The 26,779-nt window shown below is 44.9% G+C and overlaps 4 protein-coding genes across 7 annotated transcripts in view; 2 read left to right on the top strand and 2 right to left on the bottom strand.

Annotated features, from left to right (window-relative positions):
- zfyve26 (zinc finger, FYVE domain containing 26) overlaps positions 1–12,946 on the top strand; it is a 28,590-nt gene extending 15,644 nt beyond the window's left edge. For 2 of the 4 annotated variants that reach the window (XM_062522517.1, XM_062522516.1), the window contains exons 23-41: positions 1,627–1,749; positions 2,232–2,408; positions 2,750–2,999; positions 3,393–3,485; positions 3,798–3,976; positions 4,226–4,365; positions 4,476–4,504; positions 4,898–5,031; positions 5,231–5,451; positions 5,867–6,014; positions 6,281–6,493; positions 7,687–7,908; positions 8,419–8,616; positions 8,979–9,187; positions 9,939–10,098; positions 10,215–10,274; positions 10,410–10,592; positions 10,691–10,741; positions 10,866–12,946. In XM_062522517.1, coding sequence (XP_062378501.1) covers positions 1,627–1,749; positions 2,232–2,408; positions 2,750–2,999; positions 3,393–3,485; positions 3,798–3,976; positions 4,226–4,365; positions 4,476–4,504; positions 4,898–5,031; positions 5,231–5,451; positions 5,867–6,014; positions 6,281–6,493; positions 7,687–7,908; positions 8,419–8,616; positions 8,979–9,187; positions 9,939–10,098; positions 10,215–10,274; positions 10,410–10,592; positions 10,691–10,741; positions 10,866–11,078 — 3,003 coding nt within the window. In that variant the 3' untranslated portion in view covers positions 11,079–12,946. Of the gene's footprint in view, positions 1–1,626; positions 1,750–2,231; positions 2,409–2,749; positions 3,000–3,392; positions 3,486–3,797; positions 3,977–4,225; positions 4,366–4,475; positions 4,505–4,894; positions 5,032–5,230; positions 5,452–5,866; positions 6,015–6,280; positions 6,494–7,686; positions 7,909–8,418; positions 8,617–8,978; positions 9,188–9,938; positions 10,099–10,214; positions 10,275–10,409; positions 10,593–10,690; positions 10,742–10,865 lie in introns of all 4 variants that reach the window. The other 2 variants (XM_062522515.1, XM_062522514.1) reach the window with 1 other exon arrangement.
- Positions 12,947–13,921: 975 nt separating this feature from the next.
- Positions 13,922–17,520, bottom strand: rdh12 (retinol dehydrogenase 12). The gene is made up of 7 exons (XM_062522142.1): positions 17,102–17,520; positions 16,125–16,243; positions 15,743–15,898; positions 15,544–15,648; positions 15,122–15,331; positions 14,792–14,981; positions 13,922–14,472 (listed from the first exon to the last, which is right to left on the bottom strand). The coding sequence occupies exons 1-7, from the start codon at positions 17,173–17,175 to the stop codon at positions 14,370–14,372; spliced, it is 957 nt and encodes a 318-aa protein (XP_062378126.1). The 5' UTR covers positions 17,176–17,520; the 3' UTR covers positions 13,922–14,369.
- A 364-nt stretch (positions 17,521–17,884) lies between these two features.
- vti1b (vesicle transport through interaction with t-SNAREs 1B) lies at positions 17,885–21,327 on the top strand. The gene is made up of 6 exons (XM_062522144.1): positions 17,885–18,090; positions 18,835–18,893; positions 19,205–19,399; positions 19,860–20,033; positions 20,163–20,224; positions 20,500–21,327. Exons 1-6 carry the CDS (start codon positions 17,994–17,996, stop codon positions 20,594–20,596), a joined length of 684 nt encoding a protein of 227 aa, XP_062378128.1. The 5' UTR covers positions 17,885–17,993; the 3' UTR covers positions 20,597–21,327.
- A 351-nt stretch (positions 21,328–21,678) lies between these two features.
- arg2 (arginase 2) lies at positions 21,679–26,289 on the bottom strand. Its single transcript, XM_062522141.1, has 8 exons — positions 26,075–26,289; positions 25,880–25,952; positions 23,931–24,105; positions 23,684–23,843; positions 23,388–23,482; positions 23,171–23,275; positions 22,873–23,009; positions 21,679–22,761 (listed from the first exon to the last, which is right to left on the bottom strand). Exons 1-8 carry the CDS (start codon positions 26,183–26,185, stop codon positions 22,571–22,573), a joined length of 1,047 nt encoding a protein of 348 aa, XP_062378125.1. The 5' UTR covers positions 26,186–26,289; the 3' UTR covers positions 21,679–22,570.
- Positions 26,290–26,779: the final 490 nt, after the last annotated feature.

Here is a 26,779-nt window from a genome sequence, read left to right as displayed (position 1 = left end):
AGCATAGCTAGCATTTTTAGCATAACTGCAAAAAATCATCAACTAAGTTAGCTAATCAACCTGGTTAGCATTCTTTGCAAATCTAGCATTGTTAGCATAGTTAGCATTTTTAGCATTACTGCTAGAAATCATCGGTTAAGTTAGCTAATCAACCTGGTTAGCATTGTTAATAAAGTTAGCATTGCTAGCATAATTACCATTTTTAGCACAACTGCTAGAAATCATTAGCTAAGTTAGCTAATCAACATTTTAACATGAATAGAAATCATTAGTTAAGTTAGAACTGGAATGTTTCAGCTTTAAACTGTCTACCTTCACACTATCAACTCTCTGTAAACTACGCAACCACCATGTTTACCCTAGCTACACCTTAGTAACCATATCTACATTATCTATCTTTTTTTGCATTTTCATGCACTGGTAATTCCTTGGAATTGCATTTCTAGTTATTATTAAACTTCTTCTTCTAACGCAGCCAATTCAGCTTCAACCGTTTAACGTAGAAACTTCATTCAAACGTTGTTGCGTAGGTCTTGCTTATGCCATGCCTGCTTTATATTTTTCAACTTTGTAACTTTTATACTTTTTAAACTATTAGTTAAAAACTATTACAATTTCCCCCATAGACTTAACATTGCTCATTATGACATCACGGCAGCAATTAGAATCTTAGGCCAGGTGGCCGGCCACCTGGGCACCAACTGTCAGTTTCTCAGGCTTTAAGCATACAGTCTCTCAGAAGACTACAGTTATCCTGTTAAACTGTTTCCTCTGTCCACAACTGTTTCAAAATAAAAGTCCTCAATGCAATAATACACTATTAAATCATTTAACCATTGAAACTACTCAACTATTGAACTGTTCAACCATTCCAACTGTCAGTTATCATCCACTATGCCTCCAGTCAACTACATGAAACCTCCATGTACCTAGCAACCAACATAGCAACCATTAAAATTAAGTGTTTATGACCGTTTCCATAGCAACCAACATGATTATACTGCAGTAACTTCTTGTTTCTCGATAGTGTCCACCATGGATACCCTAGCAACAAATGTTTCAAAATAAAAGTCCTCACTATAAGTTAGCTAGTTAGCATGGTTAGCATAGTTAGCATTGTTAGCATTTTTAGCATAACTGCAAAAAATCATCAACTAAGTTAGCTAATCAACCTGGTTAGCATTGTTAGCAAATTTAGCATTGTTAGCATAGTTAGCATTTTTAGCATTACTGCTAGAAATCATCGGTTAAGTTAGCTAATCAACCTGGTTAGCATTGTTAGTAAAGTTAGCATTGCTAGCATAATTAGCATTTTTAGCGTAACTGCTAGAAATCATTAGCTAAGTTAGCTAATCAACATTTTAACATGAATAGAAATCATTAGTTAAGTTAGAACTGGAATGTTTCAGCTTTAAACTGTCTACCTTCACACTATCAACTCTCTGTAAACTACGCAACCACCATGTTTACCCTAGCTACACCTTAGTAACCATATCTACATTATCTATCTTTTTTTGCATTTTCATGCACTGGTAATTCCTTGGAATTGCATTTCTAGTTATTATATGGTATACTTGGAGAGGAAATGTTGTAAGCGCTTCAAAGAGACTTTGTGTTTGTGTTCAGGAGTTTGAGCTGTGTGCTCAGTGGGTGCAGCTCTACCCAGTGTCCGAGCAGTCCCGACTCCAGCTGCAGACCGAACACCTGCTCCACCTGTTGGATAAGGGACTGACCGACGAGGCCTGCCAGGTGCGTCACTGAGCTGTCAAATACGGAGACCTGACTAAGTTCCTTCAATTTATTTTTCAATTAGCCTTTATACCCCATTTGTGTCATATGCTGATAAAGTGTGGTTGCTCCTTTTAGGGCTGTGACAAACTTTCAAAGAACATAGAGAGTTAATATGCAGTGTATGGGCAATTGTAAAGTATCTTTGAGACATTGATGTTTTATCGGTTTAGCAAGAACAGGAAGTGGCTTCCTAGCTGGGGGTGCAAATGATACAAATTGAAAGTGTTGTGGGTTTCCACATCATAGTCTGTTTGTTCTCTGCTACGCCTTAGGCCAAATTGAATGCATAGCTGTGGTTGTAACATTTGTTGGAGCACTCGACTTTGTATGTGTTTTTGGTACTCTTCCGCTCAAAATGTAACGTGGCCTTTGTGGGCTTCTGTGGGCGTGGTCATGAGCTGTGAGCTGACCCGCTGCTCTGTGCTGTCTCTGCTCCTCAGCTGCTGGAGCGTCTGTCAGACCCGACTCAGGGCCTGGAGGTGTGTGAGCGCGCTCTGGACCGCCAGCCCACATTGGCCGCCTGTCACTTCCTGGCCGACTACCTCACCGTGCACTTTGAGAGCCGTGTGTCTCCTGCCCGCCGTAGGCACATACACGCTCTCCACCTGGGCTCCAAGGTCTGACCCTCTCCCTTGCTCTGCACATCTCCACCACAGTTGACAGTTCTCTGCATTGTGCATTGTGCATGATGACTTCCCCTGAATTCTTGCTTTGAAATGAAAGGATGGGGTTGGTCTTGTTTGAGACTGTAGCTCAGAGGATTTAGTTCAGTTTGATTGAGGATTGTGTATAAATACACTTATCAACATTTGTCCGAGCACATTTATCTTCTTCTGTGCTATTGTCTATTGTCTTTGTTTTGTCATTCAATTTCTCCCCCCCCCTCTCTCTGTCTCTGTGTCTGTCTCTCCCTCTCTCTCTCTCTCTCTCTCTCCCTCCCCCCCTCTCTCTCTCTCAGGTGCTGCTGACGCTGCCGGAGGCGTCTCGGCAGGACTACTTCCCGCTGCTCTCCTCCCCTCTGCTCATGCTGGAGCAGCTGCTGATGAACCTGAAGGTGGAGTGGGCCGACGTGGCCGTGCGCACCCTCCGGAACCTTCTGCTGGGCCAGGAGGCCGGCTTCAACAACGAGGACATCGACACGCTCCTGTCCAGCTACGGCCAGAAAGCTCTGGAGTTCTCCTGTGCACCCAGGGAAAGGTCACGCGCAGGTGGGTCGTTGTTGTTGCCTCCATCCACCCCAAATGGAGGTACAGCCTCAGAATACATGAACATTGGCAAATACACTTCTGTTCAAAACCACAAGACAATATATAGACTTCAGATTTAATCAAATCAGGAAAGATTAAAGACAGTTGTGTCACAAAACGACCTTAAATCTCTCCTGATTTGATTAAATCTGAAGTCTCGGAAACTTGTGTGTTGTGTCTTGTGTGTTGAGGCAAACAAACTTAATCCCATTTGCGGTTCTGCTGTGGTCCTGTGCCTCCTCAGGAGCTTGACTGCCAATCAGTGGTCTGTAGGTCTGTGAGCGCTCTTTGTCCAGGTTCATAAATCAGTCTGGATGAGTGGCACTGCTAAGCATCTCTTGTCATTCTCTGCAGACTCCGTCATCAGCCTACAGGATGCCTATCTGCAGTGCCCCGCCCTAGAGTCCTGCCCTGCCTCGCCCAGTGTCACCCCACCTCCCTCTGCTGGTCAGTTGAAACCGTAGTGGACCCCTTCTTTTCTGCAAAGTCATTATTTCATTATGAACACATTACCACGACCCAACTGTCCTCTACAGCGCCACTGCATTCTGTGCTGTGCAGCAGATCTCAGTTTTGCTACTTTTCGATTGCTGTTCTGTCAATGCTGCATTTTCTGTGTAATTGCTGTTCTGTCAATGGTACAACACATGCAAGGAGTGTCTGTGTAATTGCATGGTGTTGGGCTATATTGATGTTTGGTCAAATGAGTTGTTGGTCTTGATAATCTTATTGGTTACTTCACTGTTGTCACCCTCTCAGGCAGCACACCCATGCACACCCCCTCCAGCGCCGGCGGCGAGCGGAGATCCAGCAGCAGGAGGACGCAGACCCCCGCCAACCCCTTCACCCCGCCAACAAAGCCCCCCGTCCGCAAGGACTGGATCCCCGACCACCAGCAGCCCGTCTGCATGGTGTGCCAGCGCGAGCGCTTCACCATGGTGAGTGGGGCTGACGGAGCAGGAAGGAGCTCTCCCGCGGCCACACTCACACACTTTAATTATAGCATCTAAAAGTATCGCTTCTACTTTCACCACTTGACGTGTGATGGCATCTAGGAGGCTGAAGGAAGGTGTTGAGCTGTGGTTATTTTGGGGATGTCGTCCGTCATAAGAATAGCAGGGCAGCGTAGGCTGATGCTGGGGTTTTTGTTGTGGTTAATGATGCCGTTGGCTTCTCCCCCTCTCTAGTTCAACAGGCGCCACCACTGCCGCAGGTGTGGGAGGCTGGTCTGCCATGCCTGCTCCAGCCACCGGATGGCAGTAGAGGGCTGTGATGAGGAGGAAGAAGTGCGAGTGTGCGATCAGTGCTACAGCTTCTTTCACCCTGAGTAAGGCAACTTTACTCACTAAACTAAGTGAATAGAACTATGAGGAACAGCAGATATACCCTGACATGAAGATGTATCTTTGATTGTTGTCTTTCTGATTTTATTTACAGTTCAGGCGATGAACTGGAGCAGGCAGAATGTACGTGAGCATTTGTCATATAACTTTTCCTTCTCCTATTTACCTTGTATTTGGCATGAAAAACACCAAGTCTCCCACTTCTAGAAGTTTTTCTCAGACCATGGCACTCCTTTGTTAAAATGTCTTTATTAAATGAAGGACATGTCCTATATGGACTGATTTAAAAAGCCCACGGGTAGCGACGTGTGGCCTTCTTCGGGGCATAGTCTCCCACTTCTATGTTTACTAGATCACTTTCAACTGTTAACTTCAGTTTGCAGCTTTATTATATGGTGTACGGTGCCAGTGATGTGTGTGTAGAGAGCAATTGTTTGAAAGAATGAGGTAGAGGAGGGTATCTCTGCATATGTGTGATGTTAAGTGACTGTCTGTCTGTGTGTCTGTGTGCAGCAGCCGGTAGTCCTGCTACAGCCCAGAGTGCATTAGAGGGGGCTGTGCATCTGCCCGAGGTGCCCGAGAGGCGTTTCAGGCTCAGCATCAACCCTGCAGAAAACCAGAAACTGCTGAGCGAGTTCTACTACGAGCAGGTACACTATCCGATGTTCTCCGTGTGGTTCCTTCAAAAACGGACAAAGGTGCTTTTATGTTCCTGTGTTATGTTCCCGTCTCACTCCAAGAGAACCAAGATGCTTTTATGTCGTTGTGTTCTGTCCCTGTCTTTGAGGGGCGTTTTGGGGTGTTCCTGTCCCACCTCATCGTCCTCCGTCCCTCCCTGTGTCCCTCCAGGCTCCAAGCGCATCCCTCTGTGTGTCCATCCTCTCGCTGCACAGCGATCCGGCCGCCTGTGGGCACCAGCTGATCGGTCACTCCCGCTCGCTCTCGCGCACGCTCACCAACCTCGAGGTGGACGCCCGCCTCATCACCGATGTCATGCGCCAGCTGGTCTTCAGCGCCAAGGTCATGTTTGTCAAGACGGGCCAGAATCAGGACCTGGCCCTCTGTGACAGGTCAGTAGCCCCACACAAGGACACACACAGGAAGATGCACACACACATACACACACACGCACACACGCACACACGCACACACACACACACACACACACACACACACACACACACGCACACTCTCTCTCTGTCACACACACACGCGCACATGCACACACATACTCAGGGCAGGTAAGTCGACAACTGCTGTCACTTTACAAAAACAGCTACATGTGTGGTGTTACATTTGGCAAAATGTGTAGCTAATTTATTCACCAAATAAAATAATAATTTGTCAAATGAGTGGGCAGCAGTAGAGGATATTAGATTTGCAAGCACATACATTCAGACCTTTGAGTTGGAGATGAACAGGATGTCAAAATAATGTGCAACTCACCCTGTGGTTGTGTGTTTTTGTCCCGGCCGCCTCACACAGCTATATCAGTAAAGTGGACGTGCTGACCATCTTGGTGAAGGCCAACTACAAGGACATCCCCTCTCTGGATGACATCCTGGAGGCGGCGGCTGTGTCCCGGCTCCGGAACCAGCTGCTGGAGTCGGAATACTACCAGCTGGCCGTGGAGGTGAGGCAGACAGAGGAGTGGTAGGGGTCAGACAGGATAGACATGGTGATGGAAGGCACAGGAGTCTGAATGCCTGTACATCACTGTGCAAAGGACTGTGTGCCTTTTACTCATGTACCCAGTTACTTATTAGTATAATATGTGAAAATTATATTTTTGCTGCATAGTCAGAATGCATGTGCTGTTAAAAATGTGTAAAAATATTATTGAATTTATGATATATAGATAAGCTTAATAGCACATCCCTAATGCAAATTCCCTGACAGGTGTCCACCAAGAGTGGGCTGGACCCAGCGGGCGTGTGGCATGCGTGGGGCATGGCGTGCCTGAAGGCCGGCTTCCTGAGCGGGGCGCGGGAGAAGTTCGCCCGCTGCCTGAAGCCGCCGGTGGACCGCGGTCAACACACCCATGGCCCTCGCATCCTGCAGGAGATCCTGCAGCACCTCGAGGCCAACATCCGCCCAACCTCCGTCCCCATGGTAACAGCAGCAGCAGCAGCCCTCTCCCTGTGGTCCTGGTTTCTCTTTTTTTATAGTGAGATTATGAAACAGCCTTTTTTCTTTCAAAAGTAGATTGGAATGAATTGAATTATTTCTTGGATTTCCTCACTTTATTTTTGTCATGAAGAAATGCAGTGAGAGCCCTGACATGTTGTTTTCTAGTCTTCGGTGAGATTATTTTAAGGTTCCATTGTGAGCTGGCCTGCTTTGTGTGGCTGTTCTTGCTTGTGTTGGACGCACTGTGCTGCTGGCCATGCTGGCTGATGAGTGTTCCTTCCCTTCTGTTGCGTTCTGTGTGTGGGTGGGAGGTGGCGAAGCTTCAGAGGCGTCTCTGAGGGGAAAAGAAGAGAGCGTGAAATGGTCTGATTCATTAGAGGTCCCCTACGTCTCCTAGCAGCACGTCTCTGCCATGGAAGAGCGGCGGTGCTGTTCGGATCGGTCTCATTAAAGGGCAGCCCGGTAGCCTCGGCCTTGGGCTGCTCCCGGAACAAAATGTCTCTTGCAGGGGGGTCTTTGTCTGGTGCTCTAAATCTGTCCCTGTCTGCCAGACACCTTTCAGATGGAAGCGCTTGGCTCCCCAGACTATTCATAGCTCAGCCACGATAAACTGGGTAGCACTCTCCCTGAATGTCACCTTATGTAACTCCAACTGAAAGATGCAGGGTACTAGGCGGAACACAACATCAGAATCCGAGGTGTGAAGCGGATCACAGCAGATTTAATCAGGCAAAGGGATTATGCAATTCCCCACTGTATGCTGTTACTCGGGCTGGAGGCCCACTGCTCCGTCTAGTAGGTCAACAGCTACTGTGCAGCTATAGTCTTGCATGTCCGGAATGCACAGCATAAAGCATGATTAGTGATGTTGGTGGATCTATGCCAATATGTCACCGTGTTGATAGATGTGTTTCTTGTGTGTGTGTGTGCGTGCGTGTGTGTGTGCGCGTGCACGCGAGCGTGTGTGTGCGTGCGCGGCCTCATATGTATGTATGAGTGAGCAGAGTTGTGTGTTCATCTGTGTGTGTGTGTGTGTGTGTGTGTGTGTGTGTGTGTGTGCGTGCGCGCAAGCGTGTGTGTGCGTGCGCGTGCGCGGCCTCATATGTATGTATGAGTCAGTGAGCACACTGAGCAGAGTTGTGTGTTCATCTGTGTGTGTGTAATGTGTGCTGCAGCCTCAGCACCCAGAGGAGGACATCCTGGCGTCGCTGCGGGAGCTGGAGGAGGCGCTGGCGGAGGCCCACCCCCTGGAGCGCCTGGACGGCAGCATCCACAACTGCCGCAGCTACCAGGAGAGTCTGCACTACCTGCACACCTACGGCACTCACCTGGCCCTGGTCAGCTTCTACATGCGCCACGATGACATGAAGGAGGCCCTCACGTACCTGATCAGTAAGGTGAGCTCAGCCCAGCTGCTCAGCTGCCTAGATCACCTAACATTACACGAGTAGGATAAATACATCTTTATAAATTAACAGTTATGTCTGCAGTTGTCCTTTTTCTTTTCCTGCTTTATTTACTATTACTCTTTGCTGTTGTTTTTGTACAGCACATTGAATGACCCCTGTCTATGAAATGTGCTATATAAATAAACTTGACTTTACTTAACTATGAGTCTGTAGGATGAACAATGCTACTGATGTGCTTTTTAGACTAGCTAGACTGCAACAATATCTAACCAGAAGGATTCACACACTTTTAGCAGCACATGATCGAATGCCACAAATGTTCCAAAAGGTCCAAGTGTTATTTATCCATATATGCAATTCTTTTACTTTTTTGAACATTCTGTTAGAAACCCCCACTGTTACAGTACATGTGGGGAACAAAACCCAGTGCATCTGGTTCTACATAGATGTCTTGATGCAAATGTGTGTGTCCCTCCCTCGGTGCTGCTCTGTGGTCAGGAGTGCCAGGATGAGGTGTTCCTTGAGGCGGTGCTGATGCCCAGTCTGGAGCGTGGCCGGCTGGGGGTGCTGCAGGCCCAGCTGGAGGCCCTGGACCCCACGCTGGAGGGCTGCAGCCGCTACCTCATCGCCGCCTGCCAGCAGCTGCAGCGCCGCAACCACTTCCACACGCTCTACCAGATCCAGCAGTTCATGACGGTCAGCTCACACAACATACTGGACACGCTTGTAGTGTATTCAGACAGCAGTGGTGTAAGAGCTGTGTCAGTATTGCCATGGGCATTTGGAGTTTTGAGAGTTATGCTGCTGACTGATACTGTTTGTTTTCTTTCACTATCATTCATATTGGGACCCAAAGCTGAGTGCTTCAGCAGTTCTGCTGTATGTTGGGTTTCATTTTGAGGCTGGGCATAAGACTGTTAATACTAGTAAGGCTTGTGTTGATGGAGGTTACTGCTCAAAGTTAAGAAATAAAGCCCATAGCTATAGTTTTTTGGGGAAAAAAGCAATAGCTATATATTTTTTAAAAAGCTAATAGTGGAATTGTCTCGCCGCTCCAGGACCATGTGCGTGCGGCCATGACCTGCATCCGCTTCTTCACGCACGGCGCCCAGACGTACCTGCAGCTGGGCGAGCAGCAGCGCTGGCTGGTCCGGGCCAAGGAGCACCTGAGGACCTACCTGCAGGAGCAGCAGAGCCGCGGCACCAGCCGCAAGAAGTCCCTCTCCAGCAGCTTCCGCAAGAAGATGTCCTCCAGCGACGTGTCCAGGTGAGGTGAAGGAGGGTGTTTAGACACAGGTGACTTGAGATGGTCAATGGAGATATAGAGGCTGGCATAACATGCCACTGTGGTGAAGTGAAGTATTACTCCACAAAGAGGCCTACAGTAATGTACAGGCAAGGCAGAGTACAAAGCTTTATTCACGACGCCGGAGACAGGTAAGAGTATCAGTAACACTCAAGTATCCCAGGCTAGCATGAGTGCAACAAGTCTGTCGTAGGCAGTGTCTTACCATTATTTATGGGACTAAACAGGGAATTATTGATGGATTACATACAATGATACAAAAAGAAAAGGCTGTCATGATGAAAAAGTTAATTATAAAAAAGCTGTTATTACTCCAGACTCCCAAGGCGGCTGACTTAAGAGGTCATGGATAAAATGAACCCAAACAACTCTTTGTATTGTCTACATTACTTTTAAAGTGTGGCCAGTTGGGCAACAACAGCTGGAGTAGACATTTAACACGCTGAAGTGTTGTCTAATATCTGGAAATTTCCCACACTATTATAGACTTGTTTTTCTTTATCATTTCTGGTACATAGATCAAACTAGTATATTACTAGTATAGTATTGAAACGATATACTGTGATTGTCCATCACTCTTGTATTTATTTAATTTCTGCATGGCTACTGTTACACACACAGCATGCAGGCTGGATAGCTCTTCTTAAGAGATCCATAGGATCTACTGGTACATTTAATACTGTGGCCCTTCCTCCTCCTCGTCTGTCCTCAGGCACATGAACACCATCGAGCTCCAGCTGGAGGTTACTCGCTTCCTGCACCGCTGTGAGACCTCCTCCCCCTCCAAGTCCTCTGGGACTCCCCTCCCCAAAGCTAGCGCTCCGCCAACTCTGTTCGGGGGAGGGCCCATGAAGATCGATGTGGCTTGTAAGGTGAGCCAGTGAGGGATTTTCTGTTTTCTTCAAATGTTTTCCAAGCTAATCACTGTTGTTGCGAAATAGCTAAAAATGACTGCTCAATTTGTGTTGGTGAATAATCTGTTCTGCAGGTGATGCTCGGTGGAAAGAATATTGAAGAGGGATTTGGCATTGCCTACAGAGTCATCCAGGTAAACGATGCTTGTTTCATTTCCACAGTTGGCCGTCCTATCCATTGCAAGTAAAAGCCTTGAAACACCAATGATTATGAAGGAATAGGTATGGATAAAGTCACAGACTGTATGCTTTCTCACCTGCTTGTTCAGGACTTCCAGCTGGAGGCTCTGGCCGTGTACACGCGTGCCGGTCAGCGTCTGGTGCGCCAGCGGCAGTATGTCGCCGTGCGCCAGCTGCTGAAGTGTGTGGGCGAGTCGGGCGCGGCCACCAAGAACGACTGCGATGCCATCGTGCTCAGCTGTATCTCCCTGGCGGACAAAGCCCCTGCTGACGTGAGTCCAGACCGCCTCTGTGCAGACGTGGGAGGCAGTGGGAGCTGATTTTACGAACTGAATACATTCATGTGTTTTGTTTTGTTTTGTCGTCTTAGGCCAAAGAACTTGAAGCTCTGATTCTTGAGTGTAAAAGCACAGAAAACAAGGTGAGAGTCCAACAAGCTTCCCTTGCTGCTTTTTCCGAAATAAGGTGCCTCTATCTGCTCCATTTCGTGACTGAATTCTTATGTTGTCCATCTCTCTCTCTCTCTCTCTCTCTCTCTCTCTCAGATTAAGGCTTACCTGCAGTGCAGTAAGCTGCGTGCTGCCTATCTGCTGGCGGTGAAGCTGGAGCCGGGCCGGGCGGGGCCCCTGGTGCAGGAGGTCCTTCAGGCGGCCGAGAGCTCCGGGGACTCGGTCATGGAGAACATCTGCCGCCAGTGGCTGGCCGAGCACCAGGACCGGCCGTCCAAGCAGCGCCAGGGCCGGAGCAACGCCAGGTAGCCAGCGCCCCACTGCCTCTCCCCAGCCCAGTCCACGCTGCACCCCCAGGGGACTGGTTGAGTGCAGGACTGTGTGCTGGTTGACAGCCTCGCACAAGGACCTTCACCGCCGTGCCATGCTCTTTCCTGGGCTTGAGTGTCGACACTAAGTGTGCCAGTTTGCTTAGAGGGGGAGCGATGAACACTCAAATTGAAAAGCCAGAGACTCAAGTAAGCCCATGAAATCCTTCTATTTTGGTTCAGTTCTACTAACTACCTCATCAGAAAGGGATGCTTCCAACACTTTTTTTTCCTCCCATCTGAGGAAGAGGTTATCATTTGTTTTCTGACACCTTGCCATTGTTACAGTAAGTACAAATCTATTAGGTGACTAAAATGGCAATAGTCATGACATGGCTATGCACAGACTTTCATCCCAAATATACAAAGTCTTGTCATGATGCAGGAGATTTGTGGTATGTCTTGTTTTGTTGGATGAGGTGGCAGTGAGTGTGAGTATGTCTGCAGCGTTTCGGCTTTACTGTATGGTCAGTGTTTTCTGCCCAATTAAAGGGAAGCCGAAAGCCTTATGTGTCACTTCAGGGCATTAGCCACAGCCTAGAGGACATGTGATGTAACTTTGGAAAAAACTGAGGAAACTGGATTTGAAAAGGGACTTCTGCAGTCTTCAGTGAACAGAAAGGAATATATGAAGTATTACAGAACAACAAATTGGTTATTGTGAATAAATTAATACCAACACGGCCTCATTTATTAATTCATGAATTAATTAATTGATTGATTGATTGATTGAATTAATAACTCATGGCCTGTTAATTTACAGTATTGGTTTAAACACATATCTTTCCTGCAAGGCTGACTATTTTAGTAATCAACTATGTCTGACCCTTGTGCGTCATTATTTACATATCTATTTACATATATTTACGTGTATGTGAGTTTTGTGTGTCTGTATAGAGCTGAATGAGTACACATTTTGTCCGTCGCACTGTGCTTTGAAGCTTTGAAGTTAACCCTTTGTTTAGATCTCTCACCCAAGACCATGTGAATACAGTGGCATCAATGTGTAGCCAGTGCTTAGCACTAGTTTTACTCCTACTTTGCCTTTAATAATCCCATGGGAAGATAGCTCTGGAAAAGGGACTTGCTATGTAAAAAAAAAACAATGTCAAAGATGTCTCTTCAATGTCCTGTTTACATAATCTGACATGTGTATGACTGCTTTAACATGGTCTACAACATAGTTGTTGAGATGGCAAGACTGATAGTTGTTTTACTGATGGCTTGTCAAACATGGTGCCCTTTTTATTTCAATTTGAATCATTAATGAGGTAGAGACACTGTCTTGATCATAGCCATATGTTTTGCCTTTGTATTTTGTGGTTGCCATGCAACTGAGTCCTGTGTGTCCCTATGAAATAAGTTACTTAGAAGAATCCCTTCACATGTTCGTGCATGCCTCAATGGGTCACTCGTATACTTCTCCTAGAATACATCCATCCTCTACCACCGTTCTACAGAGGTAAACTATATACTATAGATAAACTAGTTCCCACATGCTCATGGAAATCAGTTGGAATCTTGTTACTTTAACATCTATTCCGGTGGCACTTTTTCATTTGAGTTCATTGTAGTAGAAATGTTTAAAGCAGAGGCAAAGCTTTGGCACCCTGTGTGTGTTGACTCCCTACTTGACAACCCTTACAGCTGATGCAGCAGGATGCAATAAAAAACCTGTTTGCGTCTTTAAATGATGTTGGGTTGATTTAAGGAAACCTATAGATAAATTCAAAGATTACTGTCAGTAACATCTAATTAAATGGTAAAAAGAATTTAGAACTGTTTAAGAACAATGCACCCTTTAAATCCAAATTATCTCCCTCAACAATGGAATTCTCTTCTCTGATTGGCTAATGGGGTGGCCATTAACTTCGTATAACCTGCTACCTTGGAAGTAGTTCCCGTATCACACTTGAATATTAATTCGCCAAACTCGTTGCGAAGTTTAAATGAACTGTCACGTTGCATCCAAGCTGAAATACAGACGTGCAGAACCATAGTAACATTGTAGCATATGACGGAGGTGGATTGTAGCTAGTTGGATGCCATGTAGGCTATAAAAGTAGCGATCTTTCAAAGTTAAAGTTAATCAGAATCCTGGGAAATGCCCGCTTGACAACGGCAGAGATAGAACTAACGACTGGCTTTTGGCCGTAGCAACCAGCCATTTAGAACTAACGACTGGCTTTTGGCCATAGCAACTATCCATTTAGAACTAGTAACGGCAGTTTTGTCCTGCAAGTAGAAAGTTGATATGTGGCGGAAAGTAGTCCCACAGTCAAGACAGTTTTAGCGATGTTAACGGACGCAACGGTGGAATAAAACTATGTTCTAAATATACAGGTTATGAATACAAACGGGAGATAAGCGGGATAACGGCCTTCGAGGTCGACCGGTTCGATGGAAATAATGGCACGGCGGAGGTAACTCCGTCTCCGTGCTTCGCACGTCGCCGGAGTTCTAGACCTCCACCTAGCCATTATTTCCATCGAACCGGTCACCTCGTCGGCCGTTATCCCTTACTTACATGCCAGGACTTTTCTAATTGTTGTTTGCCTCCAAGCCATTGGGTATCCAGTTGAGTTTGCCAGACTCTGAAGATGTGCTCATAGAAATGTCAACAATGTCAGTCTAACTGAATGAACAAAAGCCAAGAAAGTAAATAAATTGTGAAGTTATTGAAATCTTTCTGGTATGACTTTTTTTGATTGTATGATTTGATAGATGTGTGTAGGAATTCATCTCAGCTGTCACAAAGAATTTCACCTCAAGTGGCAGTCACAGTTCAACAGTGGTTTTGTAAATATATATTTAAATATTCATCTCTGAACAATAATGTAAAGGTAGTAAAAGTCATGTTCACATATCTGTATAAAAGACATCAGTAAAATCCTAGGCAGCTTTACATGTGGTGAATGCTGAGATGGATATGACCAAAGTAAATGTAGAAACATTCAAGTGAATGGGGCAAAATGTGTAGGACAAACTCCTCTTAAGATAGTCCATAAATCCACAAGAAAGGACCAGTTTAAATGATTAACCCTAAAACTTAGTTCATAACACTGAAACCTTCACAGGTAGTATCAGAGAGGTTCAGCCACAGCACTTTTCTGTGGGAGACTGAAGGTACGCTGATGGAATGAATAGAATTGGCAGAAATTGGCACATTTCAGGGAAGGGAATTCAAAATGGAAGGTCGGGAGACTGGAAGGAGGGCAGAGAGAGAGAGCGATCAGTCCCACTCGATCCCCAGCAGTTCACAGCTGATGTCCCATAGTTTACGCTTTGTCTCTTCACTCCTACCCTGGGGGGCCACCATGGCTGGGGCACAATCACTGTGGAAGAGCAGAGAGTTAGTAAAGGATGTGGAATTTGGGTAAAGGCATGGTTATAAGCAGACGAGGTTGAACTGCATGCATCCAAATGTGACAAGCAGGCAAATGCTGTGTTTTTTAATATTTTTTAAAAAATGTAATGTTTTTTTATGTAAAAATTGTTTGCTTTAAAGAAAATGGCTAAAAAAATGGCTTTTTTTTTTTACTTTTGCTGACTTTGATGATTTTCAATACATCTCTGGCCAGAGACTCAACATACCACTAATCTTGTTTCATAGTATAGGTCTCTGGTTGAATGATGAGGGTTTTATGGGTGTACCTGAAGTGCTTTCCAGAGATGGACTCTAGCTCCTCAGCCACGGCACAGTAGATGGAGGTCTGTGCTCCTTCCTGTGGTGTCTTCAGGAACAGGCCAAAGAATGTGAACAGCAGAGACATGACCGTAGAGTGGCGGACCAACTCTGACCGTACTGATCCTGGGTGCACGGAGTTCACGGTCACGTTGGAGCCTGAAATAAGTGATTTACATTGATGGATCATCAGGTATGAAACACTAAAGATTTGTGCCTAATGATATGATGCACCCTGGTACTCATTGCATTTACTTTTTTACAGTGTTAATGTCCAATCACATTAGACCCAGCAGTACCTTTTAGCCTCTCTGCCAGCTCTCGGGTGAACAGTATGTTTGCCAACTTGCTCTGACAGTAGGCCAGTCCACTGTTGTAGCTGCCTTGGCTCATTAGGTCATGAAAGCGAATCCAGCCAAAGTAATGAGCCAGTGAGGAGACGACCACAATGCGTGATGGTGCACTCCTCTTCAGAAGACCAATCAGGAGATATGTCAGCAGACTATGACCTATAGAACCAATCATAGGACTGGGTTGAGCTTTAGCTTACAGCTGAGAAAATAGTTGGTCAGTTAAACCACAGTTTACCCCTGAATAAGCAGCCAGTCATCATTAACACACATCAAAAAGAACTCCATTCCAGTTGCTGGTCTCAAGACCAATGCTGACCAGTTTTCCCCTGCAGTAGACAGATAAGTCCCCTTTCCTTGCACTGACTCACCAAGGTGGTTGACTCCAACTTGCATCTCAAAGCCATCTGCAGTTTTCATGTAAGGGCACATCATCACCCCTGCATTGTTAATAAGGATGTGCAAATGGTTGACCTCTGAACAATGAAAAAGAAAGAGACAAAACTGTTAACTTTTCCCTCCTTGATTTTAGTTTTACCGTGGTAATTGTGAGAGCCTGTCTGGCATTACCTATGAGGAACTTCTGAGCAAATGCTCGTATGGAACTCGTGTCTGCCAGGTCAAGCTCCCGAACCTCCACCTTGGCACCGCCGACTCTTGTACGGATCTCTGTTGCTGCAATCTCGCCTTTCTCCACATCTCGGCACGCTAAGATCACCCGGGCTCCTGCCAGCAGAACCAAAGTGAAAGACACAGTAGAGCAGCCCAACATGACTTGAGAATGTGGTAATGGTTCCAACTTAAAAACCAATACTCTGAAGTAGTTCAAAACACTCCTGAGCCAGGGAACAACAAACCCTAAAAGGCATGTTTAGAACTTTATAGCAGTACAATTTCAAACACAATTCAGTGAATCAGAATAAATCTAAAAGAAAAAAAATGGAGGGCTTACCACGGCTTGCAAGATCTACTGCTGTCTCCTTCCCAATCCCTGTATTTGCACCAGTAATTAGAACAGTCTTTCCATCCAGTCGGGCTTGGGAACGACACACCCCGCCAGCCGCATATTTCCTGCACCAGAATACCAATTTAAAAGTGCCAAGCCTGAGCTAATATAGGCAAGTGGTGGCATATAGTTTAATGTTCACATACAGCTTGTAAGTAAGTGTAATTGTTTTTAAAGCACACATGAAAAGGTTTATATATTCTAACAGCAGGACAATCACAACATTTCAGCTGTAGAGAAGAGCCTGAGGAAGAGCTTTTTTTGCTCGAAACGTTGCTTCAATAAAGAAAATTCTCACTGGGAGCTAAACTGGTGTGCGGATACTTTGTATCCTTTTGTACCAGCTGTAGAGAACTAAGTCATGAAAAGTTCAACTTCATATGTCAACAATTCAACAGATTAAGTGTTCACACTGAAACACATCGATGCAAGCTTATGGGAGCACAATGATCTCTCCATTCAAGCTTATTGATTCATTTATCAATACTTTTTGAGACGTCAAGTCACACGACCCACACAGAGGTAACCTGAAGCGCATGCAGCCAATGATGAGCGATTACATTATGGTTACATTGTAACTCCGCCCATGATCAGACCGCATTGGCTGATTGTCTGAAGCGCACTATGCAGGGCAGAGGCGGTTACTATCCTGGTCAAATCTCCTGTGTACATTTACATATGCATATGCATATGAATGTGTTGATTTCAACGTTCAGCTGGCTGCCACTAGCTATGGCCAAACTCAATTTGTTAATGTGCCTGACCATTAAAATAGGATAGGGAATATAAATAAACATATCCTGGCCTCGCTCTTCTACACTCATCAGGCAGCAGCCTATATACACTGTATAGTACAGTGCAACCGACTGTCATTACTGCATGTTTGCACAAGAAATAAGGCAACCCATTCACTAAGTGCTTACCTTATATGCGGTGACAGCAGGATCAAAAGCAATCCGATCACCCCAAGGACGGTGCAAATTAATACGAGCATCATGATGACAAAAATCTTGACGGCTTTGCCACTGCTCTACCGCAGCTAGCTTTCTCAGTGAGCTTCCACTGATCTGAAATATGTGATGCTGCACCTTCTCTCGCATCAGAGATGCAATGTCCAGAATGGAATCTTGGGATTGTAGTTCGTTGACTAGCCTGTCGACTTTGGCAGAACACCAAAAGGTATTTTATGTAGGCTACAATACATTGACAATATTAAATATCTGTTGCACATCATAAACTGGCAATCAACAATAAACCATGACATCACACATCATTACCAGAATACATATAAAATGCCTATGGCGCGAGGTCTCAAAGTTGATCATTTTGCTGTAAAATAAAGAATGAACTATGACAAGCCTGGCGAGAACAGTCAGTAATGACAAAGGTAGTGGCAGCGAGAGATGAATCAGGGATCTTTAGTAGTGGCAGAGCCAGAGACAGTAAAAGTAGTGGCAATGATGGGCTACAACATTGACCACAATGCACCTCCAGATAGGAGGCTGATACAATGCCCGAATCGATCAGCATTATAATTCAGCTGGTTTGTTCTGTACGATCACCGATAGCACTGTAAAATGTGGCTTTAGTCTGTGAGTCGTTTACAAAAGTGATTGATTCGGAGTAAGATGCATATTGACAGAATACATGTTACACGCAGAACAGGCAGTAAGTACGTCGCACAAAGTCACGAGATTCACGCGGAAGTGAGTTTTCAGTGTCCCGAGGATTTTATTATCGCGGTAGTGCTTGTGTTTGTTTCTGCCTTATGCCTCAAATCATAAAGTTGTTTTGTTATTTTTATACACTGCCATCATGTCATCAGAAGAATTAGAAAAGTTACATGAGATTTACAAATCTCTGTATGACGAACTCGAGCTGATGCCCCAGCGGATCTTTCGATGTCACGGAGGTAAATAAACTTGACGTTATCCAAATAGCATAGCTAACGTTATTTTCGTTTGATGGAGAGAAACTCGGGTCGGCCAATTATCTTTATTTGGTGTAAGGAAGCAAACACTGAGATTCAAACAAGACTGGAGCGATATTATGGTTATTGTATTTCACAAACATTAACTTGCTAGTTAATTTAGGTCTAAGCATAGGCTGCATAGCATATGCATTGGTGCGCTGATGGGCCAACATTGTGTGATGTGATAGGAGTGGTGTTGGTGTGTTAACAATTTCCCTTACCTTGTAAATGATCCCCCTCACTTTGTAACATTGTATAATATTAATTTTACTCAGTATTACCCCTTTTATGTCGGATAGCTTCACTGGATATTATGTACAAGGTAGGGGTTGGGGTGCAAACGTTACAGGCTTTCATGTAGTGCTCTCAAGATCAATGCGATTTAAGGATTTGGAGAGGTTAAGCATATTCTGAAGGAACCCTTGAAATGAAGTTACTGTATCTCGATGAAAATCGCTTGATCTGGAAATTAAGACGAGGCATGCCGCAAATGAGGCATGCCGCATTGCCTTATATAATATGCCTATTCAAAACAGATATTTGATAGGAAACTACGACATCGTAATACAATTATACAATTATATTGGCCCTTCATTTTAGATGAAAAAATAGTGTAATACTGAAAACAAAGTTAAAAATGTGCTGCTGCTGTGTAATGGACTCAAAACCTTCTGATCTGTGTAGAGGAAAGGAAACGTTTGGTACGGGTCTTCGATGAAAGGATTGGGGAAGCAGAAGAAGTTGTGAGTACATTTACCTTACACATTTCTATGCAACAGCGCTTACAGATTCAAAGAACAGAGTTCCATGATATGCAGCCAGTATTAGGAGTTAATGGAGATTGGAGAATGTCAACCCTGACTTTTCAATTTAAGTATTGAAGTCAGTCATCCAGTCTCAGACAGCAGGGGGAGCCCTGTCACCAGACAGACTACAGCCGTATCTTTATATACGGCTCTGAGACAGACATGCTGTCTCACACTTTGTGTGTTATGTGCAGACTCAAACCATTGCATCATGATAATTAAGATTCCCGATGCTTTAAAATTCCTAGCTGCAAAGTATGGACCGGGAGCTCATCGGCGCTCCACCCTCCTTCCGAAACCCGATGAGCACCAAGATCCGACTGTACAGGCGGGACCTGGGCAAGCTACAGCGGGACGTCCGGAGCTCAGACCAGGGGTCAGGCCTGGCTGGCCGCCCAGGGGAGAGCAGGCAGGGCCTCTATGCCTCTCAGAATGACCATAGTGTAAGTATTGAGATCTGTATGCTATCTTGCCATTCATCAACTGGACAGTGGTAGTGTAATGGCATAAGTAGAGTTTGTGTGCCATGGTCTGAAGGGTTGTTCCCAGTTGCCACCGTTGTGATCTTGAGTAAGGCACTTCACCCCGAGTAGCCCTGCAGTTGATTGACATCTTTAAGTCACATTGGATGAAAGCCAAATAAAGATGAAGATAAAGATAAATCAGCCAAAGGGGAGTGTTCTTTGGCTAGACTGTCACTGCGTTGCTTTAGTAAGCTTCTAGAAAACATTGATCGGGCACGGGCAGTGTACAAATTATGTAACATGCAGTGGTTGGTTGTAAACAACCAGTAGGTGAACAAGAATTGTGAGACTCTGTACAGTATAATCTGCCCACTGTTACACTTGTAAAATACTGATTCATTGATACTGACTCATTTGATGGTCTCTTTCTCCTGTCCAGACTCATGTACAATCACAGCGGGCCCTGCTCATCCAGGGCACAACATCACTCAACAATGCCACAGCCAGCATCGAGCGCAGCCAGCGAATTGCTGCAGAAACGGACCAGGTTGGCAATGACATCATTGAGGAGCTGGGAGAGCAGAGAGACCAACTGGACCGTACTCGTGACCGGGTGAGATTATTTAAGAAAGGGAAAGAGAGGGATTTGCAATCCTTTGTGTGGTAAGAAAATGGAACGAATAGTTTGTAATTAGGTTTGAAAGAGACATAATCACATGTGGTTTTGGTTTTCTTTTTAAAGCTGGTTCATACTGGGGAGAACTTAAGCAGAAGTAGGAAAATCCTCCGCTCTATGTCCCGACGGTGAGTACATTTTTGGCAGCCTTCCAAAGACTAGTCTACCAGTCTAGGCAGGTGGTGTTGATGTGTTTGGCCTGTTGATATGCGCTATCAGTCCTTCCTGATGAATGTGTTTTTGCTACCAGAGAGTAAAGTAGATCACGTGTGTTATTGCGCAACACCTAGGGGAAAACACGCCCATGCTTTTTAACATATGTTAACCTACAACGCTGTTTGGAATTCCATTCAGTCCATACAAAAGCAGTGGCCTCCATTGGTCTCTTTATGTTTTTTTACAGGCTTGTGACCAACAAATTGCTTCTGTCAGTCATCATCGTGATGGAGCTCGGCATTCTGGGAGCTGTAGTGTACCTGAAGTTCTTCCGTAAAAAGTAAAGGTCGCTAAGTTGTCCGAAAAATGTACAGTCAAGAGGCTGGAAGCACCCCAGTATATCTTGTCAAGTCCTCCTCTCTACTTCTCTTCCTCTACCTTGATGATATACTGATAGCAAGGGACTCTGTTTTCCTTCCCTACGAGCTCTTGCTCTCCTTCAGGGAGCTGCTGTTTTAAAGCAGTAAGAGGATGAGTAGATGCTGTGCTTGGATGGTGTGTAATTACATTCAGTGAGAGGCTATGATTCTGAGCCAGTTGGACCAAGTCTGCTCAGTGATTATAGACTGGGACTGTTTCTGTACTGAATGTACTGGCTTTACCATCCTGGCTGCCCTGGAGATCGGAGCCACGGGGAAATGAAGCACAGCAGTGATGAACTCCGGGATCCCTGTGGCCAGTGCACTTGGGTCAAATGAGACCCAGAGAAGACTTCTGAGCCATGAACTGTGGGGTCACTTCCCATGTCAAGTGCTACTGGCCCTGCTTTTTCAAGAGGATCCCACTCATGTGCCCACCATGTTTTTGTGTGGGTGTGGATGTGTCCATGATGCACAGGACAACTGTATATACTAATAGAGACCGAAATTAATCTTCCAATAATGAATATATTAATGTAACTTACAAAATATAATGTATTGATTTAATGTGATTTTTACGAGGTTAAGAGTTGTTCAGTACTGTTCAGTCTTATTCTTAGTATTAAATAAAGCACTGAATATCAGGTGTGGTACACGTGAAGTTTTCCCATGGCGTGTTCTTGTCGGTAGAGCACCTGTAATGCCAGACTTGATATGCATATCTGCGAGAAGAGATTTTTATTTAAGTATGTGTTTTGGAACCCAGAGGATGTCTGTCTGTAGTCCAGGACACCTGTTACTATGAAACACATTCTCATAAGCTATGTGTGTAGACTCTGACACACTGACCTGTGCTCTGCAAGCTGTTGATTTATCTTGGTAGTAGACTGATATAGTGTGTTTATAACAACAGCAGCTGTGGGACATCTTATCAGAGGATGTCTTATATTTGGCAGGGAATACTAACAACAATTTATATTATCATGAAGTCATTAACGAGTCTGTAGTTCACTTATGTGTTTTATTGAGTTCTGAATTATTCAGAAAGACAAGTAAAAGCAGGTCTACCATGAAATCTGTAAACAGATATGGCATGTCATTTTATTATTGCCATACCGTTTCATGTTTCCATTTCTTTGATAGTGTTTTGTCCCCGGAAAATTATGTTCTTTCCTTTGATTGGTACATCATGACAAACGTAATAAAAATATATCTACAAGGCTATACAAATTAAAACTATACATTGCAAAAAGTCACTCATGAGAATTTTCACACACTACAATGTACAACTATATAAAATAACTCATTCAAAACTGCACTTGGTCCTTAAGTGCAAACACTTGCCATTATTATAAGGTGCCACTGGCACAGCCAATGTGGATCAGTAGCCAAAGTCTTGCTAGATCCTGAAATAGCCAATATAAATTCTGAAGCCGTCTTCATTTTTAAAGTTTAACTTTCCACGCGTAAACTATGCACTTTGTCCATATTCAATTAAATCCACCTGTAAACCAAACTACAAACAGCAGTCCTGACAGCTTACAGTACATACTAACATAAACACACACACACACACACACACACACACACACACACACACACACACACACACACACACACTCACACTCACACTCACACTCACTCACTCACTCACTCACTCACTCACTCACTGGACCTTAATTGTAAGTACCCGTATTCAGGCAATCATTTGTTCTGGTCTATGTATGAATTCAGGACAGTGGACCATTTTTGAATTCAACACCTTGAGTGAGCAGAGTATCCAACAGCATACTTCTACCAGCCACACTTGTTATCTGGTCTCAAAGCGAGACACTTGGGAGGGCATTTGGAATGCGGAATCGTGAGATGTGACAGTCCATAACTCAAGCGCTTGCGGCTCTACAGCCGCAGTTGCTCGGTGTCCTCCTTCGACGCAGGCTCCTCCTGGTAGACTCCGTGTGAGCCTTCGCGCGTCTGTCCTAGTGCCGCTGCGATGACGTCCACCGCTAGGCTGGCTGTGGACTCCACCGCCTCGCTGGTTGCGCCCAGAGTAGGGTTCACCTCCACCAGGTCCATGGCAGACAGCAGCCCTAAACCAGAAAGAGCCCTTCATGGTCACTCACAACATACCACTTCCATGTTGTGTCTCTACTTTGTGTTCATATGGTAAATAATTGAGTGTACATCTCTCAAGGGTTTACCTGTGTTGTGGATTTCCTCTGTGATGTAAATGCCCTCTCTGTAAGTCAGTCCTCCGTTGACTGGGGTGCCAGTGGCCGGGGCCAGGGAAGGGTCGAAGGCATCAATATCAAAGCTCAAGTGTATCGGCCTTTGTTTCCTGTACAAGAACAAGCAACATTCTGAATTATGAGACAAGGTGCAAAGTCAAGCAGTGTATCCATGAAAGCAAGGTATCTCTTAAAGTATATTGTACTTTGTTCCTTAGGTTACATCTAATAACTTAATGTGACCATTTAAAAAGTATTACTTCTCCCTTACCTGGCCAAAAGATGATCAAGAGTGACTTCCATAACTCTCTGAATGCCCATTCTATCAATGTCTCTCATGGAAAAGTACTGAATTCCTAGGTTCTTCAGGATAATGCTGAAAAAAAAACCCACGAGGATGTTATCTGAATGTGATCACTTTACCCAAACACTTTACAAATCAGTTAGATATGATGGCCTTTCTCAGCCGATACAAATGTCGTACTTACTGTTCACCCGGGTCCACATCTCTCAGGCCAATGTACACCAAATCCCTGGAGGCGAGGAAAGGCTTCATCCAAGAGAACCCTGGGATAGCAGGCATCTGTGAAGACAAATGGGGCGGTTGTGTCATCGTAGAAAGCACATATCTTAGAGAGCACATTATCTTTTTACGACATTTCCAAGAAAAACTATGTCAGAACATCCCTCCCAGGCCTCCCTGTTCTGCTTGACAGAACAGAGACGCTTCTGAGGCTTATGTAACAAGAAGCACCTAAGGGCTAAAGGTAAGTGCTCCAATTACCTTGTCTCGGAGTTCTTTGAGCATGAAGGCCACCGACTGGCCGTGAAGGTTGCCAGAAGGGGAGGTCATAGGAGTGTTGATGTCAGCATGGGCGTCCACCCAGATCAGGCACAGATCGGGGCACTGTTGAGCATGACCTTGCACAGAGCCAATGGCGAGACTGGGGGAAAAAGAAGAGCTCATAAATTCACATTTCTACTTCTACTTTCTGAAGGATGCTCTTTGACAAACAGATGTCTTGTGTTACCTGTGGTCGCCCCCGAGCATGACGCTGGTGTGTCCTGCTTCGATAGCGTGGCTCACAGCACCTGCTAGAAGCTTGTTGGCCCGGCCCACAGTGCGTGGAAAGGGCACGTGCATGAATGGCTCATCATTCTCCAAATGCTGGAAATTCAGGTCTCCAAAATCATGGATGGGGTAATCTGAAGAAATGAATTAGGTGTAACGTTTATTATGGATTAAACCCCCTCCAAACATCACCACTGCACTCTCCACCGAAGGCAAGGCAAAATCTGTGATTGACAGGACTAATGTTGGGAATGGGAAGAGGGGTGTAACTTAATATGGTCCCCAACGTTTGGAGAAGGGGGGAGAAGGGGGGGGGGGGGGGGGTTACTAGTCTGACTGGACATTTTCCATGTGTCCTATTTTCCCATGAGTCCCTGATCAGGTGTCCATTTGGATCTGACCATCCCATCCCATTTTCCATGTAAACACACAGGAATCTTCTACATAGGTTGCACTGCACAGGCTGAGTGGTAGGGTAGCAGTAAACAAGTTATTGTGGGAAGGAGAGGGAGGGGCATCATCTGAAGACGATTGGTTCTACTGCCATTAAAGGGAGGTGTTGTATTACTTGGCCAGTGCAGTGCATAAGAAAACTAATGATGCATCTTTTAACCATCCATAGTCGCATGGACAAAAATAGATGGGAACATTGCTGTTATAGACATCAAAATGATTAGGCTGCATTGCAAGAAGACACTGATGCTCTGGGGCTTGGGACTTGTGCCATGTATCGGATTAATATTGAGATCCCAGATTGTCTGTTATTTTTAAACCAAAACCACAGTATGATGATCCATCATCATTCCCCAGTATAGGCCTATCACTGGCTAGCTGGTCACTGAGATGTTCGGACTGGTGGTGAGACTTTTGATCGTTTATGTTTAATAGCCTATTTATTGCCTAAAACAAGCTTTGTTTTCTATTTCCGACTTGAGTCTTAAGAAAGAAAGGCTATGCTCAATATCCTCTAACTCGCGAGGATGAAACCAGTGCCCATACTGTTCATCATTTCTGGCGCTGAATAAGCATGTTCGGTGCCTGACGATGTGCCAAATGTATGTCAGTCGTCCACATCCGACCACGGAAAAACGTCGCCCCTAAAATAGCTCAACTATCATATTTCGCTCTACAGATCTTGCGCAACTAGTCAGACGAGTCGACGCAATGTTTATCTGTTTCGCAGCTGAGAGAGAGAGAGAGCTAAATATATCGAAAATGACTTGCACATTCCCAAGGAACAACCTTGGACAAGAAACCCATGTGTGTGGATTTGTGTCCCTCCTATGTTCACAATGCAAATCAAAACTCTCAATAACTGTAGCCTATGGATATATACTGTTTTTTTTTATGTCAGATCTTTTTGGCTGCATGTTCTAGTTCACTCCAGCGCTTTCTCCAAGGCCATATAATTGCTAGAACGTCTATCACAGCGAAGAATCTGTTTGTTGTGGATTACATAAGAGTAGCCTGTCCCACCATCCATTTTATGATCGTCTAGTTTTTACAGGGCAACAATTGGTTGTGGGTGGTAACTACAGATGACGATGCCGAAAGGCACAAAACCCTTCTGCGTCAGTGGGCGGGAGGTTGCAGCGGAGAACATGACGCACGGCCAAACCCCTTCTCTCCGTCCATGTGGTCGCAAAAATCGCCTAATTTCCCCCAATTTTAAACAGTCACCTGAGTCATCATAATCCTCCTGAACTGTTAATCTGTCGTAATCGACACAACACTTAAACTGAACAATGCCTGTATTTGTTTTGGCCAGATCTTGCCAAATCATGATGTAAGAGGCAGATTGCCTACTTCCGAGAGGATGTCCTCGTCCAGAAAATGGCAACTAGATTTTAGAAATATCGGTACATGTTAGGCTTCATGTTAAATAGACTTTATCAACATAAGACTTACCTAGATTTGAAAGTCTCTCAACTAGACCGGCATCCCGGATGGCTTTTGGTCCATGCTCGACTCCTCTTCTTTTCTGAAACGTGAGAGTAAACTTATGAGGACGACATGGCGAGATCACACAAAATAAAATTAGTAAAATACCATAGCAGTTCTACTTCGTATTCTGAACATTTCGAAATCTGAGCATTTCCTTACCTGTCCTTTGGAAAACGGAGCTCCCAAAATAGCGACTGAATGCGCCCGGCTTTTTTGACAAGCATGAAGTTGTGTTCTAAGAAGTCGAGAAAGAGATCCTCTTAAAGCCATTGCGAAGGATTCAGGGAGTTTTACAAAGTCTTTAAGTGATCTTACAACGATAGTTATCGGTTTGAGAGAACAAGGGAAATGAGATGCTGTTCTCTTTCAGATGGATGCTGATTCTGAATGTGACGCGCGGGCGTTTTGTCCTTTGGTCCATTATCTCATTCATATTCATGAGGAACGAGCGTCATAGATTAAGGAATTGCCCGTGCAATAAACCGAAAAAGCATAGATATAATTTAAAGAATCTTTCACACACCTACTTTCCCCTCAAATTGTAATAACTAGGTGCTTAATAACGGCTTCATTTGAACATTATAAACAAAAACAGTCAAAGTTATGACTGTTTAGGCCACCTAACTACTGTAACCTATGCCCATTTATGGTGAGGGGGTTGCGTCAGGTTTGGTGACACACCTTCACTCGACCCAATGAAAAGCCCGTTTGCGAGGGTTTGTTCGGAGGGTGTGTTCGGTGGACTCACCAGGAGAGTTGCTTACAGTGGGAAATTTCCGATAGCCTATACCACTGGTGTTTTCACCGCGCCACACGTCCTGTTGATCACAACGTGACCTAAATGTCCAGTTGGGCATAGTAAAC

Source organism: Sardina pilchardus, chromosome 20 (assembly GCF_963854185.1).
Source record: "Sardina pilchardus chromosome 20, fSarPil1.1, whole genome shotgun sequence".
Classification (NCBI taxonomy): Eukaryota; Metazoa; Chordata; class Actinopteri; order Clupeiformes; family Clupeidae; genus Sardina; species Sardina pilchardus.
The sequence above is the reverse complement of the archived record's forward strand: the minus strand, read 5'-3'. Positions and strand labels throughout refer to the sequence as shown.